The sequence below is a fragment of the Abramis brama genome (assembly GCF_963993115.1).
Source record: "Abramis brama genome assembly, chromosome: 6".
Classification (NCBI taxonomy): domain Eukaryota; kingdom Metazoa; phylum Chordata; class Actinopteri; order Cypriniformes; family Leuciscidae; genus Abramis; species Abramis brama.
The window spans coordinates 30,449,125-30,466,558 of NC_139968.1; the positions used below are offsets into that span (position 1 = coordinate 30,449,125).

The 17,434-nt window shown below is 38.1% G+C and overlaps 1 protein-coding gene and 1 long non-coding RNA gene across 10 annotated transcripts in view; one reads left to right on the forward strand and one right to left on the reverse strand.

Annotated features, from left to right (window-relative positions):
- LOC311085724 (uncharacterized protein) overlaps window positions 1-17,434 on the forward strand; it is a 20,802-nt gene continuing 3,368 nt past the window's right edge. Inside the window, exons 1-11 of one of the 9 annotated variants that reach the window (XR_014606921.1) lie at window positions 8-360; window positions 847-1,167; window positions 1,904-2,227; window positions 6,698-6,714; window positions 7,819-7,894; window positions 8,375-8,485; window positions 12,399-12,704; window positions 14,007-14,294; window positions 15,092-15,190; window positions 16,675-16,760; window positions 17,034-17,240. Coding sequence is in view for 4 of the 9 variants with exons in the window: in XM_084118314.1 (XP_083974440.1) it covers window positions 324-360; window positions 847-1,167; window positions 1,904-2,227; window positions 6,698-6,714; window positions 7,819-7,894; window positions 8,375-8,485; window positions 12,399-12,704; window positions 14,007-14,294; window positions 15,092-15,186 (1,575 nt within the window). In the remaining 5 variants the exon portion in view is untranslated. Of the gene's footprint in view, window positions 361-846; window positions 1,168-1,903; window positions 2,228-6,697; window positions 6,715-7,818; window positions 7,895-8,374; window positions 8,486-12,398; window positions 12,705-14,006; window positions 14,295-15,091; window positions 15,191-16,674; window positions 17,241-17,434 lie in introns of those variants that run through there. The other 8 variants (XR_014606918.1, XM_084118314.1, XM_084118315.1 and 5 more) reach the window with 8 other exon arrangements.
- Window positions 7,032-17,434, reverse strand: part of LOC311085739 — an 82,105-nt gene continuing 71,702 nt past the window's right edge. Inside the window, exon 2 of the long non-coding RNA XR_014606929.1 lies at window positions 7,032-7,689. This is a non-coding gene — a long non-coding RNA (uncharacterized lncRNA). The remainder of the gene's footprint in view (window positions 7,690-17,434) is intronic.

Below are 17,434 nucleotides of genomic sequence, written 5' to 3' on the forward strand. Positions count from 1 at the left end.
GCACGCACCCTTTTCTCTTCAGTAAATTCCAGGAAGAAGTTACTGCAGGTCTGCAGCAGCAAGCGACGTAGCCTAGTGTTGCTTGTCCCTAAATTCCTCTCAAGGATAGCTAGTCCTCATCGTCATTAATTTAGTTAGAAATATAGAAAATCGCAATTCTCAGTTGGCAAAAACGTCTCTCTGTTGACTTTTTTTGTGTGCTACATTGACGCATGTCAGTCGGCTGTGCGGTTCTGAAACAGCGGAGATTGCGGGACGAATAGCCTAATCTCCATAGATCATCTTTATTGATTAAGATTCTACGCAGATCTAACGTGCAGAACATGTTTTTGTTCTTTCTATTGTTGTTTTTCATGGATGGTAAGTAGGCCTAATGGATTTCTGTTTATCTTTCAGTTTCACTTAGACGCATAGCCTATTCGTTGAATACACGGGGAATGTCGCCGAAGAAACAGATACAGACGTGTAGCCTAACAAATCAATAAATAATGTGGCAAATGCGGTTGTTCCAACACTTATAATGTCGCAAATGTGGTTGTTTGTGTTATGTGGCAAATCGCAATGAATCAGTTGCCGTCACATCTTCTCAAAAGTAAACTTTTCTCACCACGGTGACCACGCCCTCATACCCAGCATACCTACACAGTTTGTCTGACAAAAAAAGTGAATTTGCTGTAATTCCTATTATTTCTGGAATTTGTTCATTTACAGGGTCTAACCAATTCTACCACAACCTGTAAAGTTAGCTTTTTTATATGAATTGTATTTTGAACACCATTAACATCAGGAAAAAGGCATGTGGTCGAGTCTGATCTGTATCAGTAAAACTGATGGTTTCTGCTCTAGGTGTGTGTGGTGCAGAGACGGAGGCTGTGATGGAGGGAGATTCTGTTACTCTACACACTGATCTCTCTGACATACGGAACGATGATACCATACTGTGGCTGTTTGGACCTAAAGACTCTGTCATATCTCAAATAACGAGAAAGCGTGACTTGAACACCATTTATTTCACTGATGATGTGAGATTCAGAGGCAGATTACAGATGGACCAAAACACTGGATCTCTCACCATCAGAAACACCAGAATCACACACTCAGGACAATATAAACTCTCTATCTCTAGAGAAAAGACTACAATAAAGATATTTAATGTTACTGTCAGTGGTGAGTAGGCTATCCCTATTCTTTCAATGTAACAATGATCCGGTTTGGATTAGCACTGTCTGTGTTAATAATTAGATCATTCTATTATTTACAATAAACCAACTCAGACACCACAAGAGACAACAAAAATGTGACATGAGGCATATTATAAAACATGATTACACTTTATTTTAAGGTGATGTTACATTGTTACTCAAATAAGAACTGAGTAATATTAATAAACTACTTACTCTAGAGTTTGGTTTAGGGTTTAGTTAATTTTAATTATGCACAATTTACTGTTATTACTATAGTAACCACATGTAGTAACGAGTAACCACGTGTCCTTAAGATAAAGTGTTACCTAAAACATTTGCAAGAGTGACTCACTCATTTTTACTTGCATGAAATTACTTAATTTATAAGGTTTATATTTATGCACACATATTGTATGTGAATCAGATAACTCAAACTGAGACAGTAATATGATGTTTCTTTCTGTGTCACATGACAGTGTGATCTGTTATCTGTCAACACGTCAATGTTTATGATGTTATGTAGCAATACGAGCAGAAATATGCTTTTTATTAGCTTTATTATTAACATTTCTCTTCAACAATTAAAAGCTGTAAATATCTGAGTGATGGCTATATATAAATTACATGTACAATTAATTTAAATGTACTCTTTCCAGATACAGAGTAAATGCATTATAAGTTTAATCTCTTGCTGAGAAACTGTTTCTGCTTGTTTCCAGGTGTGGTTGGTAAGACGGATGAAGTGAAGTCTGTGTCATTGTCAGTGAAGGAGGGAAAGTCTGTCACTCTAAAGACTGATGTTGCAGTAAAGAGAGACGATCTGATAGTGTGGAGGTTTGAAGGCATTCTCCTGGCTAAAATTGATGTAGAAACTAACAAGACGTCACTAAACGAAGCTGATGAGAGATTCAGAGACCGACTGAAACTGGATCATCAAACTAGATCTCTGACCATCACAAACACTAGAACCGAACACAGTGGACTTTATGAACTACAGATCAGAGGCCGTGAGAGCTCACACCGATTCCTTCTTTCTGTCTCTGGTGAGTCTTTATTAGTCATTCAATGTATTGACATGCAGTATTATTAAATCAGATGCTTGGATTGAAATTAGACTCTTGGACACAGCATTTGTGTTTGTGTTCTTGTCATGTTGATGAAGTTAATTTCAGTGGTCACAAAAAAGGGTCTGATATAATGACCTAAAAAAGCCTTATAATTCCTCATGTTTCTTATTTTTCATAGAATATTTTTTTTAAATATGTTTAAAAAAAATTGTATGTTCGATTTCTTGTCCTATCCAATACACTAACTATTATATTATATTATATTATATTATATTATATTATATTATATTATATTATATTATATTTATAGCCTATCATGTTTACATCGAACATCGACACAGTTGAAACATTTGGGGTCAATTTTATATATATAGTCAATATTATATATATTATTTATATTTATATACAATATATATAATATATATGTAATTTATTCCTGTGATCAAAGCTAAATTTTCAGCATCATTACTCCAGTCTTCAGTGTCACATGACATGATCCTTCAGAAATCATTCTATTATGATGATTTGATGATCAAGAAACATTTATGATTATTATCAGTGCTGAAAACAGTTCAGATTTCTGTGGAAACCGTCATACATTTTATTTCTCAGGATAATTTGATGAATAGAAAGTTCAAAAGAACAACATTTATTTGAAATAGAATCTTTTGTAACATTATAAATGTCTTTGTCACTTTTGATCAATTTAATGTGTTGTTGTGAACTTAGAATCGAAAGACCAGGAGACTTGGTTGTTTCTTCAGCAGGATTCTTTATTGAGAACACGAGCTGTCGGTAGCTGCAGTCACCAAGTCTGACTAAGTGAATGTTCTCTTACAGTTTATATACATTTAGGGGCAGGAACCGAAAAAGACAGGTTTAGGAACTGGTTTTAGACTGAGAGCATTGCCCACCCTAATCCACTCAGCATATCTATTCAAACACTGAGACCCGAGTACAGGACTGGCTGGACTTTAAACTCCAAGAGTTTCAGTAAAACAGGACTGACCAGAGTCTTTTGCTTAGACGACTCTGATAATCATAATTTATACCTAACCTTAACATGCTAAATTCAATGTAAACCTAAATTAAACATTTTAACAAATTTGCATTCCCACAGTGTCCTTGATGAATAAAAGTATTAATTTCTTTAACTTCTTTCTGTCACGGTTCATGAATTCACTGGTTTCTTCGTGTCGCGTGTATTTGTTGTTCTGTGTGTGTGGGTGTGTGTGAGTGGGCGTGGCTGCTCGTTCAGCTGATCAGCACTCCACCTGATCTCATTCCCCTCACCAGCTGCTGTCAATTGTTTCTGCTATAAAGACTCATCGCACTCTCCTTTCCCTGTCAGATCGTTGGTTTTGGTGTCCTCAGTGTTTTGTCGTCGTCAGCCATTCCAGTTCCTGTTCCAGTTCCTGATCGTGTCCTGTTCGGTGTTTTCGTGGTGTTCGTCGTGTTGGATGTTCACTTCACTGGATGCACCGTCACCTGTCTTCACCACCACGCTGACCATCAAGTCCCTGCGCCACCAGCCCACCCGTGTGTTTATTCTGTGTCTTCTGACCCATAATAAAGGAGAATACTTGCATTACTGCTTCCGCTTCTGAATTATGACAGAACGATCTGACCCCTGGATGACAAGCCACATTGGAACAATGACCCCACTGAATGACGTTGGACCGTAATTGCTCTGGCACAAATAAACGGTTCGGTGGACAACCGGGCGGAGGCGTTACCCCTTCTAAGGCCGTTCTGACCTTCGATTCGACCTCCCATGAGAGTGTGGAGACAATTAGGGTCTCCGGAAAAATGCACTCGGGAGTAGACGGGCGATCGGAATGGTCAAAAATACGTGACAAAGAATCGGGCTTGATGTTTTTGGAGCCCGGGCGGTACGAGAGAGTAAAGTCAAAACGTCCGAAAAAAAGTGCCCACCGAGCCTGCCTAGAGTTCAATCTTTTAGCGGTTCTTATGTATTCCAGATTCTTATGATCGGTCCACACGATAAAAGGTACCCCCGACCCTTCTAACCAGTGACGCCACTCTTCCAATGCTAACTTGACTGCCAACAACTCTCTGTTACCAATATCATAATTACGTTCGGCAGGGGACAAACGATGAGACAAAAACGCACACGGATGCATTCTGTCGTCTGTAGGAGAACGTTGGGATAACACTGCACCTACCCCCACCTCTGACGCGTCGACCTCCACCATGAACTGACGTGATGGATCAGGGGTAACTAAGATGGGGGCTGAAACAAAGCGGCCTTTCAGTTTGGCAAACGCAGCCTCGGCTGCGTCTGACCACCTGAACGTAGTTCTGGGGGAGGTCAAGGCGGTCAGAGGTGAGGCTAGTTGGCTGAAATTGCGAATGAACCGCCGGTAGAAATTGGCGAACCCCAGAAACCTCTGTAGGGCCTTACGGGAATCTGGACTTGGCCAATCCACCACAGCCTTAACCTTCTCAGGATCCATACGCATCCCCTCAGACGACACAATGTACCCTAAGAAAGGAACAGACTGTGCATGAAAAGCGCATTTCTCCGCCTTGACAAAAAGACCATTCTCTAGCAACCTCTGAAGCACTCGTCTGACGTGCTGAACATGTTCCTGGAGAGACGAAGAAAAAATCAATATGTCATCCAGGTAGACATAAATGAACTGATCGACCATGTCTCTCAGCACGTCATTGACGAGTGCCTGGAAGACCGCTGGACTATTGGACAGCCCGAAAGGCATAACCAAATATTCAAAGTGCCCCCTGGGGGTGTTAAAAGCAGTCTTCCATTCATCCCCCTTCCTGATGCGGACCAAATGATAAGCGTTACGTAAGTCCAGTTTTGTGAAGACCGACGCTCCCTGCAACCTCTCGAAGGCTGAAGACATCAACGGCAAAGGATAAGTATTCTTTACCGTGATGTTATTCAACCCTCGGTAATCAATGCAAGGTCGCAGAGAACCGTCCTTCTTCCCCACAAAAAAGAACCCCGCCCCCGCAGGAGAAGAGGAAGGTCGGATGAATTTGGATGCCAGAGAATCAGAAATATATTTCTCCATGGCCTCCCTCTCGGGAATGGATAGAGAGTAAAGCTTGCCCTTAGGCGGAGACGTACCTGGCAGTAGATCTATTGCACAGTCATAGGGACGATGCGGAGGGAGAGAAGCAGCCCGAGACTTACTGAACACTTCCTTCAGGTCCAGATACTCCGTGGGCACGTTTGACAAATCCACTGCCTCCTCCTGAAAAGCAGAAACAATAACAGACGGACAAGCAGACACAAGACAGGACTCATGACAAAAACTGCTCCACTCCAGTGTACAGGAGGATTCATTCCGTCTTCCATGTTTCCAAACTCAAGCCCGTGTTTCGTTCTCAGTTTAATCCGCCTGTCCCGGTTCCTCCCCCGCCGCGTCTCGTAGAAGGGGAACCTACGTATTCGGTTAATCGTATTCTGGACTCAAGGCGGAGGGGACGTGGATTCCAGTACTTGGTGGACTGGGAGGGTTACGGTCCGGAGGAGAGGAGTTGGGTTCCTGCCAGAGACATCCTGGATCACTCTCTTATCGATGATTACAATCGACAGGTAAGGGAGTCTGGGGACGCCAGGAGGCGTTCCTAGGAGAGGGGGTACTGTCACGGTTCATGAATTCACTGGTTTCTTCGTGTCGCGTGTATTTGTTGTTCTGTGTGTGTGGGTGTGTGTGAGTGGGCGTGGCTGCTCGTTCAGCTGATCAGCACTCCACCTGATCTCATTCCCCTCACCAGCTGCTGTCAATTGTTTCCGCTATAAAGACTCATCGCACTCTCCTTTCCCTGTCAGATCGTTGGTTTTGATGTCCTCAGTGTTTTGTCGTCGTCAGCCATTCCAGTTCCTGTTCCAGTTCCTGATCGTGTCCTGTTCGGTGTTTTCGTGGTGTTCGTCGTGTTGGATGTTCACTTCACTGGATGCACCGTCACCTGTCTTCACCACCACGCTGACCATCAAGTCCCTGCGCCACCAGCCCACCCGTGTGTTTATTCTGTGTCTTCTGACCCATAATAAAGGAGAATACTTGCATTACTGCTTCCGCTTCTGAATTATGACACTTTCCAAAAAAAAAAAAATTCTTACTGACCCCAAACTTGTGAACGGTAGTGTATATATAATAATTAATATTTTTATTCAGCAAGGATGTTATAAATTGCATTAAAATGACATTAAAAACATAGTTAACAAATTACAAAATATTTCAAATAAATGCTGTTCTTTTGATCTTTCTATTCATCAAAGAATCCTGAAAAAAGGAATCATGATTTCCACAAAAAACATGAAGCAGCATGTTTAGCAACTGTTTTCAACATTGATAATTGTCACATGTCAGTGTAGTTTTGGACTTTCAGTTTGTGTCTTGATTGGTTCCTGTTTTCCTTTGTTCTTTTCCCGCCATTTACTGCCATTATCAGTTCAGTTGTTTCATAAGGTAAGACTATCATTGTTATCTGTATCACCTGTGTTCTGTTAATCGGTGTCATCTGTGTATGTATTTAAGTTCCGTCTGTTCAGTCTGTTATTGTCCAGTCTCCGTTGTATTACGTGTGTGAACCTTTTGCCCTTCTTCTATACATAGTTCCCACAGGCCAATTAATGTCACGTGACCTCCCCGGAGACGCCATCTTTGAGGGCAAAAGCTGCTGTGTTTACAATGTTTTACCATACTGTCTATGAGTTTTACAAGCAAATTTCGAATATTTCTTTCCATTTATAATGTTACGAAAATCATGAAGAGACAAAGTGACAGAGATTATAAAGAGACTCTATTAACACAAGACAGAGAGAGGTACAATGCGAAAATTTCAGTCATAAATGGTGTGGATCCGTATGCGCTAACAAAGGAAGCACTGAGCACTGATTATGCATCAGATACAGTATTATCATGTGTATCATTATCTGGTATTGGCTAGGAGTTTTAATACATATGAGCAATTCCGAGCCTGGAAATATGTGCATGAATATGAATATACACGGTAATATACACGGTATGAAAATAAATAAAACTCGCGTGCAAATTAATTAATGTAATGCGGAACTACTTTATACGCGGGTTCTTTAGGGACATAATCTGAGATTGCCGTGCTGGAATGTGTGTGTGTGTGTGTGAGAGAGAGTGAGAGAGTCGCGGGCGCGATCGAACAGTGGAAACAATGTTGTTTTTGTATGTTTTATACAAAAGCTTAACGTTAGTCTTCTCACATTCATGAAGTCTAATGACGGGTATACTGTAAAATCCAAATTTAACTGAACCTCCGACACGATTTAAACATCCATTGACCCAGCAGGAGATCACCATTTTCACTTTTTATCACGAAATTAACTTGCTTCAGCTTCTTCTACTATTGTTCTGCCCACAGAAATGGCGCCGGGTCGGCAAATGCTAAAAAACTAAATTTAACTGAACCTCCGGCACGATTGGAACATCCATTGACCCAGCAGGAGATCACCATTTTCACTTTTTAATCACAAAATTTCCGTTTCAGCTTCTTCTTCTCATGTTCTGCATTGTAAGAATGTTGTGTTCTGCCCTCAGAAATGGCGCCGGGTCGGCAAATGCCCGTATGTTGTGACGTCATGTGGGAACTATGTATACCCGAATGATTTATATTGTGAGTAAAAGTTTGCATTGGAACTTTTGATTATCATTCGTCTTCTTCTGCCTGCAACACACCGTGACAATAATAATCAGAAATGTTTATTGAGCATCAAATCAGCATATTAGTCTGTTGGATCATGTGACACTGAAGACAGTAATGATGCTGAAAATTCAGCTTTTTCATCGCAAGAATAAATTACATTTTTAAATATATTCAAACAGAAAACATTATATTAAATTGTAATAATATTTCAGAAAATGTACTGTTTTTTTCTGTATTGTTGGTCAAATAAATTCAGCTGGTGAGCAGAAGGAACTTTTTCAAAACATCTACAGACCACAAACTTTTGAATGGTAGTTTATGTCAGAAAATCATCATGGTAACTAATTTAGGGAAATGCCTTCTCATAATAATATGATTCATACAGAGAAATGATCAACTTCAAACTGAATCAGATCAAAATGAATGACTGTCTCTCTTTATCTGTTCCAGATCCGGTTCTGTCTCCAGGTGGAATAGTAGGAATAGCTGTTGCTGTTCTGCTGGTTCTGGTTGTAGTGATTTACTATCGCTACAGGATCTCTAAGCTAAAAGAACAATTGGGTAAGTATTACAATTTATACAAGCTAGACAACAACAATGAGCTTTATTTATGCTATAGTAGCGTTTAAATGTGTAATATGTTTTAAAATGGTTTCTGCTTTCTGATTGATCATACTGCAATAATTAATGAACATCTGTGTTTGTATTAGAGGAAATATACTGTCAGTTTTACAATAGCTTCTCATATTAAGATCTGAAACTATAAAGCTTCAGATCACTGATGGAGTCCATTACTTGGTTCAGTATTTTGAATGGGAAATTAGATGGAAAATGAATCAATTAATCAATTAATTCACCTTACAAATCATCCCTTATGTCTCACAAGGCATCTTTGTATAGTTCATATTTAATTTTCTAACATGATTTCTGCAATTGTAATTTCTGTATAAATGCATTTATGCCACCTATACAGCACTTGACCTCATGAACACATTTCTGTTGTTCATTTCTGTGTGCTGCTATGATAGTGTCTGAGAACAAGAAAGTGGAGGAGGGAGAATCTCTCTGGGTGCTTCTCAATTCTTATTTGTGCATCCTCGTTTCCTCTCCTCGCATCCTTTCCTCGCGTCTCAGCTCCGCCCCCTGTAGGATGCGAGGGAAGGCTGCAAGGAAAAGACGCGAGGACGGAGGGATCGAATGAAAGCTTTTTTATCACTCGAGTGTCACTTCATCGCGTCATCAGCAGCGCTCAGAGGATCTGCCCTTATGTTGTTGAAGTTTGTTTATTTAAGAAATTCATAATAAATAATAATAAAGAAAGATACCCTGTTGAAATATGTGAGATGTGTGGTTTATATAAACTGCAAAGGTAAAGTATAAATGAAAATGATTGTGACCGATGTGAAGGGGGAGGAGAATTTATACGTGCGTCACGTTTTAGTCGATAAAACTCTTCCGCATAGGATACACCTGTGTATCCTCGCTCATGACTCCTCAGGAAGCCTCCTCACTCCTCGATCCTCAACTCCTCGCGGTGCAATTAGAGAATTGAGATGCCCTTCAAGATGGCTGAGCTCGATCGGTTTCCGGGTCATAGGATGGAGGACAGAGGAGAGAGGGGACGAGGAGGGATATTGAGAAGCACCCTCTGTCTACCCAATGGTGTTTCTGAACTACACAAAGATACATGCACTTAGATCACTCCTGACAGAACATGAAACACTCTCAGGCTTGCTATAGTATGATGGACACACACTGATTTTTTTAGCTTTAAAGTTTGATTCCATCCAGTTGGAGGATATCACAGGGGTGCAAACAGCGCGCTTTTCGGCGCCTCCTGCTTTTTTCACGTCAGTTTGGGTGACTTGTGTGCATCGTGCAGATCCGAAGAGTTTTTTTTAAGGAGGGAGGGGGGTGGGGTGGTTTGAGAGGGTCTGATTATAATTTAACCAACAGTAATTCTGGATTGCGTCCACCAACAAGTAAATAGGAAATAAGCGAATCAGAACACTACGCGTCAAACCAGCAGTATGTGCGCAAGCGTGAACCACTAGTGTTTCTGTCTCACTCTGGAAGTCTGGATCTGCCACTGCATCACATTTCTCTCTGCGTGGCGTGGAGTGTCCGTTTTTATGTCGGCTCTCATGTTAACTGGTTAGAGCTTGTGTTAGAGCACAATGCCTGCGTGACACACACGCTTCTCGAGCCGCGCCGAAACCGCGTGCTAGAAATAGAACCGCAACCGACGCCTATTTTTCACGCGACACGCAAGAGTGTTGGAAGTTTTCAGACAAAATAGAAGGCGCAAATACATATTAATAAATTACATTTTGATGCTTGAAAGTCTTTTTGACAAATGCATATATAATTGTAATTTATTGTATGCAAATCAATGCAAATCAATTGTAATTGTAATAGGCCTAATTATCGATTTTCAAATATTGCCCGTCAATAGGCCTACAGAACGAAATATTCTGTAGCCTATTTTGCCGTCAATACTACCGACGTTGTCTTTGCTGTATCAGGCTATATATATATTATGTTTAACATCCAAATGTAGATGGTCTGTCGGCGCACAGAGCCACGCAGTCGCAGACAGCACGTGAAGTTCGTGAACACCGAATTCCCTTTTCTTTCTTATCTATTTGTGTTTGAACAGACATCTGCACGAAAAAATAAGCCAGTGTCCGTCTCAACGAGTTTCCCCGTAAACGCAGTCAAAATAAAACGGATGCGTGTCATTACCGGTATTAGATACGTGCATTCGTCTTAAAGGGACAGCACCCAATATACCTGTAGCTGTTTGTCACCAAAGTTAATCAAACAACAAAAGAGAAAGAGAAAAATCACGTTTTGTCAAAAGATAAACTGTATTAATACTTAATACAGTTAATTTACCTGAAAAACATAAAGCACTGCTTTATTTCTTGTGTATTTGTGTTTTATTGTATTTATATTTGTATTTTGTTTATTATGCACTAGGCCTACCCTACACAATTACCCCAATCATCCTAGAATTATTAATTCTTTACAAAAAGAGCTATTCAAATCATCAGGTGAAATTGTTTTCAGGAAGTAGCAGTAAAGCAAGAAGAAGAAGTGCAAGATAGTTTTTCTAAATTTCATTTGACTCTATGTGCCTATAGGGGTGGGTTGGGGATGGTGGCATTGTAGTATCTGGATATTTGCTGCGGGACGAGGGCTTTGATTACCTCTCTCTTTTTTGACCATACATGTGTTTGCACCCCTGATATCAAACATGTTTGATATTTTGAGCTGGTTTTAGAACACATATTGTTTTCATTTTTCACGCGTCTCCTCTCAGTTTGTTGTTCGTAATGACTTGAAAGTCTAATAATGTATGATGCCCAGTTTCTCCTATTTACAAAGTCAGCAAGTGTATGATGCCTAGTGTTTAACCCTCATCCTTCCCTCGCAATGTGTAACAAATCCTTCCCTCGCGGGTCCAAATGACCTTAAAATTATACTTTTTTTATTTTTTATTATTAAATACTTATTTTATTTGGAGATTTCTTTTTTGGTATTTTATTTATTTATTTATTTACCTTTAAATTACTAGATTTTATCAATAAATAATAGGTAAAGAATAATTTAAGCATATTCTTTCAACTTCAATTCAAAATAACTCACAATTTCCAAGCATAACCCTTTCAATTTAGCACAAAATAACTTACATTGGGTGTCTTTGCCGACCTCTTGTGGAAAAAACCCCCCATTATAACATGATATTTTATGACTCTTGCCACTAGATTGCCTTATAGGTCTATTTGGAGCAAATGAGCTGTAAAGGGTTCTAAAGTCAGTTCACTTCAGTATGCATTCAGATAATTTTTTGGTAAAGTTTTAGCATTTTTCTTTAAAAATTTTTTTGGGGATTTTTAGGTTTTTCCATGTAAACTGAAGCATTCCTCAAATTCCATTCATTCCTAAGGGGTTAAATTGACCCGTGACAGAAGGATTCACAAAAATTCACAAAACTCCTCGAATCCAGGCATTTTCGTGGTTCAAGTGCAACAAAAGCCCTTGGGTCTTGGACCACTCTGATGAATGCTAAAAAAAAGAAAAAAAAAAAGAAAAAAAAAAAAGTTTTGCATCAAATTAATGACCCGAGGACAGGATGACAGTGTAATATTGCATGAATAATGTAAAAAAATAGGAATGATCATGAATTACATATAGCCAAATAGTTTTATGGCAATAAATCCATCATGTCATGGCTTAAACATGAAATTACTACATCATATTTGACTTCATGATTTGTGAATGTAGGTAATATTATCCTGTAGACTAGAGATTAGTTCATGGATAACTAAGTGCCTTTGGCTATCTCCAAACATGCCAAAATAGGTTAAAGAGTCATCTAAATGCATCTGATGTAGAAACTACAAACTAAATTCATTCACACTTTTTTCTTCTGTAATTCTCTGTTTCTGTGCTCTGCTGTGACATGAAGCCGAGACGAATTCAGTGGCTGAGGGAGAAAATGTCCTTCTCGAGACTGGTGTTAAAATCCAACCAGGTGATCTGATACTGTGGACGTTTGGAGTCAAAAACTGTTTCGTTGCTAAAGCTGAATTAAGTACAGCTGAATCAAGAACAACTTATATTGACAAGGGATTCAGAGACAATCTGGAGCTGGACGAGAAGACTGGAGATCTGACCATCAAAAACAACACAAAAACAGAATATGGACATTATAAATTACAGATCATCAACAAAGAACAGACCACATTCAGGAGATTCATCGTGCTCGCCCCTGGTGAGTAGAACAACATTTATTATAACAACTATATATTTATGTTTGCAGCAGCTCCAGTCCTTGAATCTGATTGGTCGAACAGAGTTCCAAGAGTTCCAGATTATGTGATTAGTTTTAAGATTTGTAAAAAGTTCTTCTGATAAAAGGATTTTTTTAACTACATTTAAAAAACAAATTTAAAAAAAAGTGAAAGACACATTTTCTCTAGTGGTCTCAGACTTCTGGATCCCACTTAATCCAGTGAGTGGATTTGTATACAGGTCAGATAAAATCATACACTGTGATTATAGTTTCTTCTTATTGTACATTGTATGATAACAAGTATAACTATATTAATAAGTTTGTCAAGTCAAACATTGATGTTGGCTTGAGAAGTGTTAAATGTTTGAAGTTTGGCTTTCTCAAGCCAACATAATTATTTCTTCAGTGTCTGTTCTAAATAAGGGAAAATGTACAGTCAGCTGGTAATTATAACAAAATAAAGCCCAACAGGAGCAGTTCACATTCACATCTGTCAATCTTTAAAATAGACAAATCTTCTGAAGCCAACATGAGGTCTAATTGAAGTTTCAGTATCTACTCTATTTTTTTTTGTTCAAGGTTTTTGAGGACAAACACCTGTAGCAATTCATGTTGTAAAAATATGATCTGAGTTCTCAGAGAGCTGATTTTACAGTCCGAGTTTGTCTTCTTTAAGATTGTACAGCTGTAACATTATATGTAGATGTATATGTAGCAACACTGTTTATTTCTCTCTTTATATATATATATATATATATTTTTTTTTTTTTTTTTTTATTATATATATATATATATATATATATATATATATATATATATATATATATAAATTTTATTATTTTTTTTTTTATCATCATCTCTGTATTTTCCAGTCATTTTTGTGGTTTGAGTGCAACAAAAGCCCGTCCTGGACCACTCTGATGAACACTTAAAAAAAAAAAAAAAATCGGGTCAAATTAATTAGGGTGTCATATTGCATAAATAATGTAGAAAAATAGTAATGATCATGAATCACATTTAGTCAAAGAGTTTTATGGCAATAAATCCATCATGTCATGGCTTAAACATGAAATTACTACATCATATTCTGTGTATTTAGGTAATATAATCCTGTAGAGTTTAGTTCATGGATAACTAAGTGCCTTTGGCTATCTCCAAACAAGCCAAAATAGGTTAAAGAGTCTAAATCTAAATGCATCTGATGTAGAAACTACAAACTAAATTCATTCACACTTTTTTCTTCTGCTATTCTCTGTTTCTGTGCTCTGCTGTGACATGAAGCCAAGGAGAAATCAGTGGCTGTGGGAGAAAACGTCCTTCTCGAGACTGGTGTTAAAATCCAACCAGGTGATCTGATACTGTGGGTGTTTGGAGCCAAAAACTGTCTCATTGCTAGAGCTGATTCAAGAACAGCTGATCCTAAGCCATTCAGTAACAGACTGGAGCTGGACAAGACGACTGGATCTCTGACCATCAAAAACATCACAAACACAGAATATGGACATTATAAACTACAGATCATCAACAAAGAAAAGACCACATTCAGGAGATTCAATGTGACGGTCACTGGTGAGTAGAACAACATTTATTATAACAACTATATATTTATTTTTGCAGCAGTTCCAGTCCTTGAATCTGATTGGTCGAACAGAGTTCCAAAAGTTCCAGATTATGTGATTAGTTTTAAGATTTTTAAAAAGTTCTTCTAATAAAAGGATTTTTTTTAAATTACATTAAAAAAACTATTAAAAAAAAAGAAAAAAAGTGAAAGACACGTTTTCTCTAGTGGTCTCAGACTTTTGGATCCCATTTAATCCAGTGAGTGGATTTGGATACAGGTCAGATAAAATCATACACTGTGATTATAGTTTCTTCTTATTGTACATTGTATGATAACAAGTATAACTATATTAATAAGTTTGTCAAGACAAACACTGATGTTGGCTTGAGAAGTGTTAAATGTTTGAAGTTTGGCTTTCTCAAGCCATCATAATTATTTCTTCAGTGTCTGTTCTAAATAAGGGAAAATGTACAGTCAGCTGGTAATTATAACAAAATAAAGCCCAACAGGAGCAGTTCACATTCACATCTGTCAATCTATAAAATGGACAAATCTTCTGAAGCCAACATGAGGTCTAATTGAAATCTCAGTATCTACTCTATTACTTTTGTTCAAGGTTTTTGAGGTCAAACATTTGTAGAAATCCATGTTGTAGAAATATGATCTGAGTTCTCAGAGAGCTGATACAGTCCGGGTCTGTTTATGTCTTCTTTAAGATTGTACAGCTGTAACATCTTATATGTCGATGTATATGTTGCAACACTGTTTGTTTCTCTCTTTATATTTTTTATCATCATCTCTGTAGTTTCAGATTATCCAGAACAACAAGAATATGAAAATACACCTTTAATGAAGCAAGAGAAAGATCAAGACGTGCTCGTGCTGCAGAGTGTAAGTTAATGAGGTAAGACACACCCACACGTGCATTCACAGTGATGTCACAAAACAATTGATACATAATAGGCAGCCGATGTCGTTTTGGCAGAACCGGGCTAATATGTCCATACAAGCACTGCTAAACCTGCAGGACATTCGTCCAGTAATGCATTACAGTAATCTAGTTCTGATAGGTTTGCAGTGTTTGACACTAATATATGTTGCAGCTAGGCTCGTTTGTACCAATACCAGTAAAATTTCAGTTTTATTTTACTATTGTAGTAAATATTAATTTAATTAAATGAGTTTTTTTATGATGATGATAATTATAATAATACATTTAAATAATGTACTCTTCAAATTTTTTTACGTTAACATTTTATTTAAAAAAAATCAAGTGAAAAATTAGTAATTAAGTGAAGGACAAAGAAACACATTACATGGAACAAGTGGCAGGTCTATTGTTTTGCATTTACTCTCCAAGAATTGATGCACAGATCTATTTTGACATACAGTATCAGATTGTTTTGTCCCGTCTGTTGCTATGGTTATATCACTGTCAATCATTGCAGTTTCAGATTCAATCCTGCATTTAAATACAGCTGTAAATCTGGACACTTTGCAGTGCCCAACAAAACTTTTATTCAAATTGTAAAACAAAGCGAGCAAAGAATGCTCCATTTATAAGCTTACGTTCAGCTCCTGTTTACTGAGATCTACACTCCTGCGAAAACTCCCGCTATAATCAAAAAAGCAGTCTACACTGCACAATGAACCTCTTATTTACACCGGGTTTACACTTTGTTGGTAATAATGAAAGGATTCGCAAACACACAGAACTCTAAAAGCACACGGTGAACGAGAACATAGGTGTTGTGGCCAATTTCAAGTCCCTGCCAATAATTATTATTAAACACTCGTTAGGCAGTTTATTTCAACTTTTCAAATAGGGCACATCAGATTGGACATCTGTTGGTATTTTAAGCATTAAATGAGGTAAATTCCCTGTTTTGGGTTGACACATGACAACTTACCAGCCTAAAAAAGATATAAATTCACGCTCCTTCGCTCTGCGGCCGCTGAGAGGCATTTTTCTGAAATCTCCAAGCCAGTCACGTTATTTTACGTGTAGCTGGACTCTCTCACAAACAGTTTGTCCAGCCATCACATCAAACCACAGCTGTACAGATGTGAATAACTGAGACCAAAAGGTTTCTCTTCGCCTCACAAACTGAGCTGATAGTGTATCACGTGCATTCAGTGAATCACATGTTCACGCACAACTGCTGTTTGAACTAGATTGTTTTGTAACGTTACAAATGTGGACAGGAAAACAGAGAAAATTGATTCGTTAATAAATAGCTGTGCAAGGAACAGGAAAGGTGCAGAGCATCAAAGTATGTTTGCTTTATATCTGGAACTAAACCTTCTGCTCAGTTCACACTGTTGGTCTGATTTGACTCCAGAGGTCTGACAGTGATGTCTGGTCTCTTCTTCTCTCACTTCTTGTAGATCTGATGTCATAAACCAGCACAGCAACAGTAGCCACACCCACCAGAGCAGAGACGACCAATCGGATCACAGTTAATGCTGCATGAGTAAATATCTCTGCGATATATTACAGCATGTAGTACCATGTCTGATCACATATACATCTATATATTATGAAGCGTATTACTGAATATAAGATTACATACATTGTGATATATTAGTAAATCTATTGTCACATATCTTTCATTAGGCTATGAAAAGCAGCAATTCCTTATGTATTATTCAATATATTGTACTATATTAACACAATATAATATTCTTTCAGTATCATTTAATAGGTATTGATCATTCATAGGGATTATATTTGTTCTTTTCGTAAGGGTTACCACAGCAGCAGTGGCGGACTGGGACAATAATTCAGGCCGGGAATTTGACTCCACTGCCAGGCCACCTCTGCTGCTGCAGTCACCACCACCCTATTCATGTAATCTACTGGACTGATAAACTTGTAGGCTAACCCTATTAATGTAACAGGTAGACTACCAGATGCAATATAAATGAATAAAAAAATAACCCTTAAAAACTCACTAGGAATACACCATTTATACTACCAAACCAATGACAAATAGAAAATTGGCTTTTTAAAAGAGATAATAAGAGACACATTCACATGTTGAAATATTTACATTTTATGTATTTTCAGTGCTCAAAAGGGGTGGGCGATATGGCAAAAATATAATATCACAATTTTTTTCAGAAAAATCACGATTCACGATTTTAT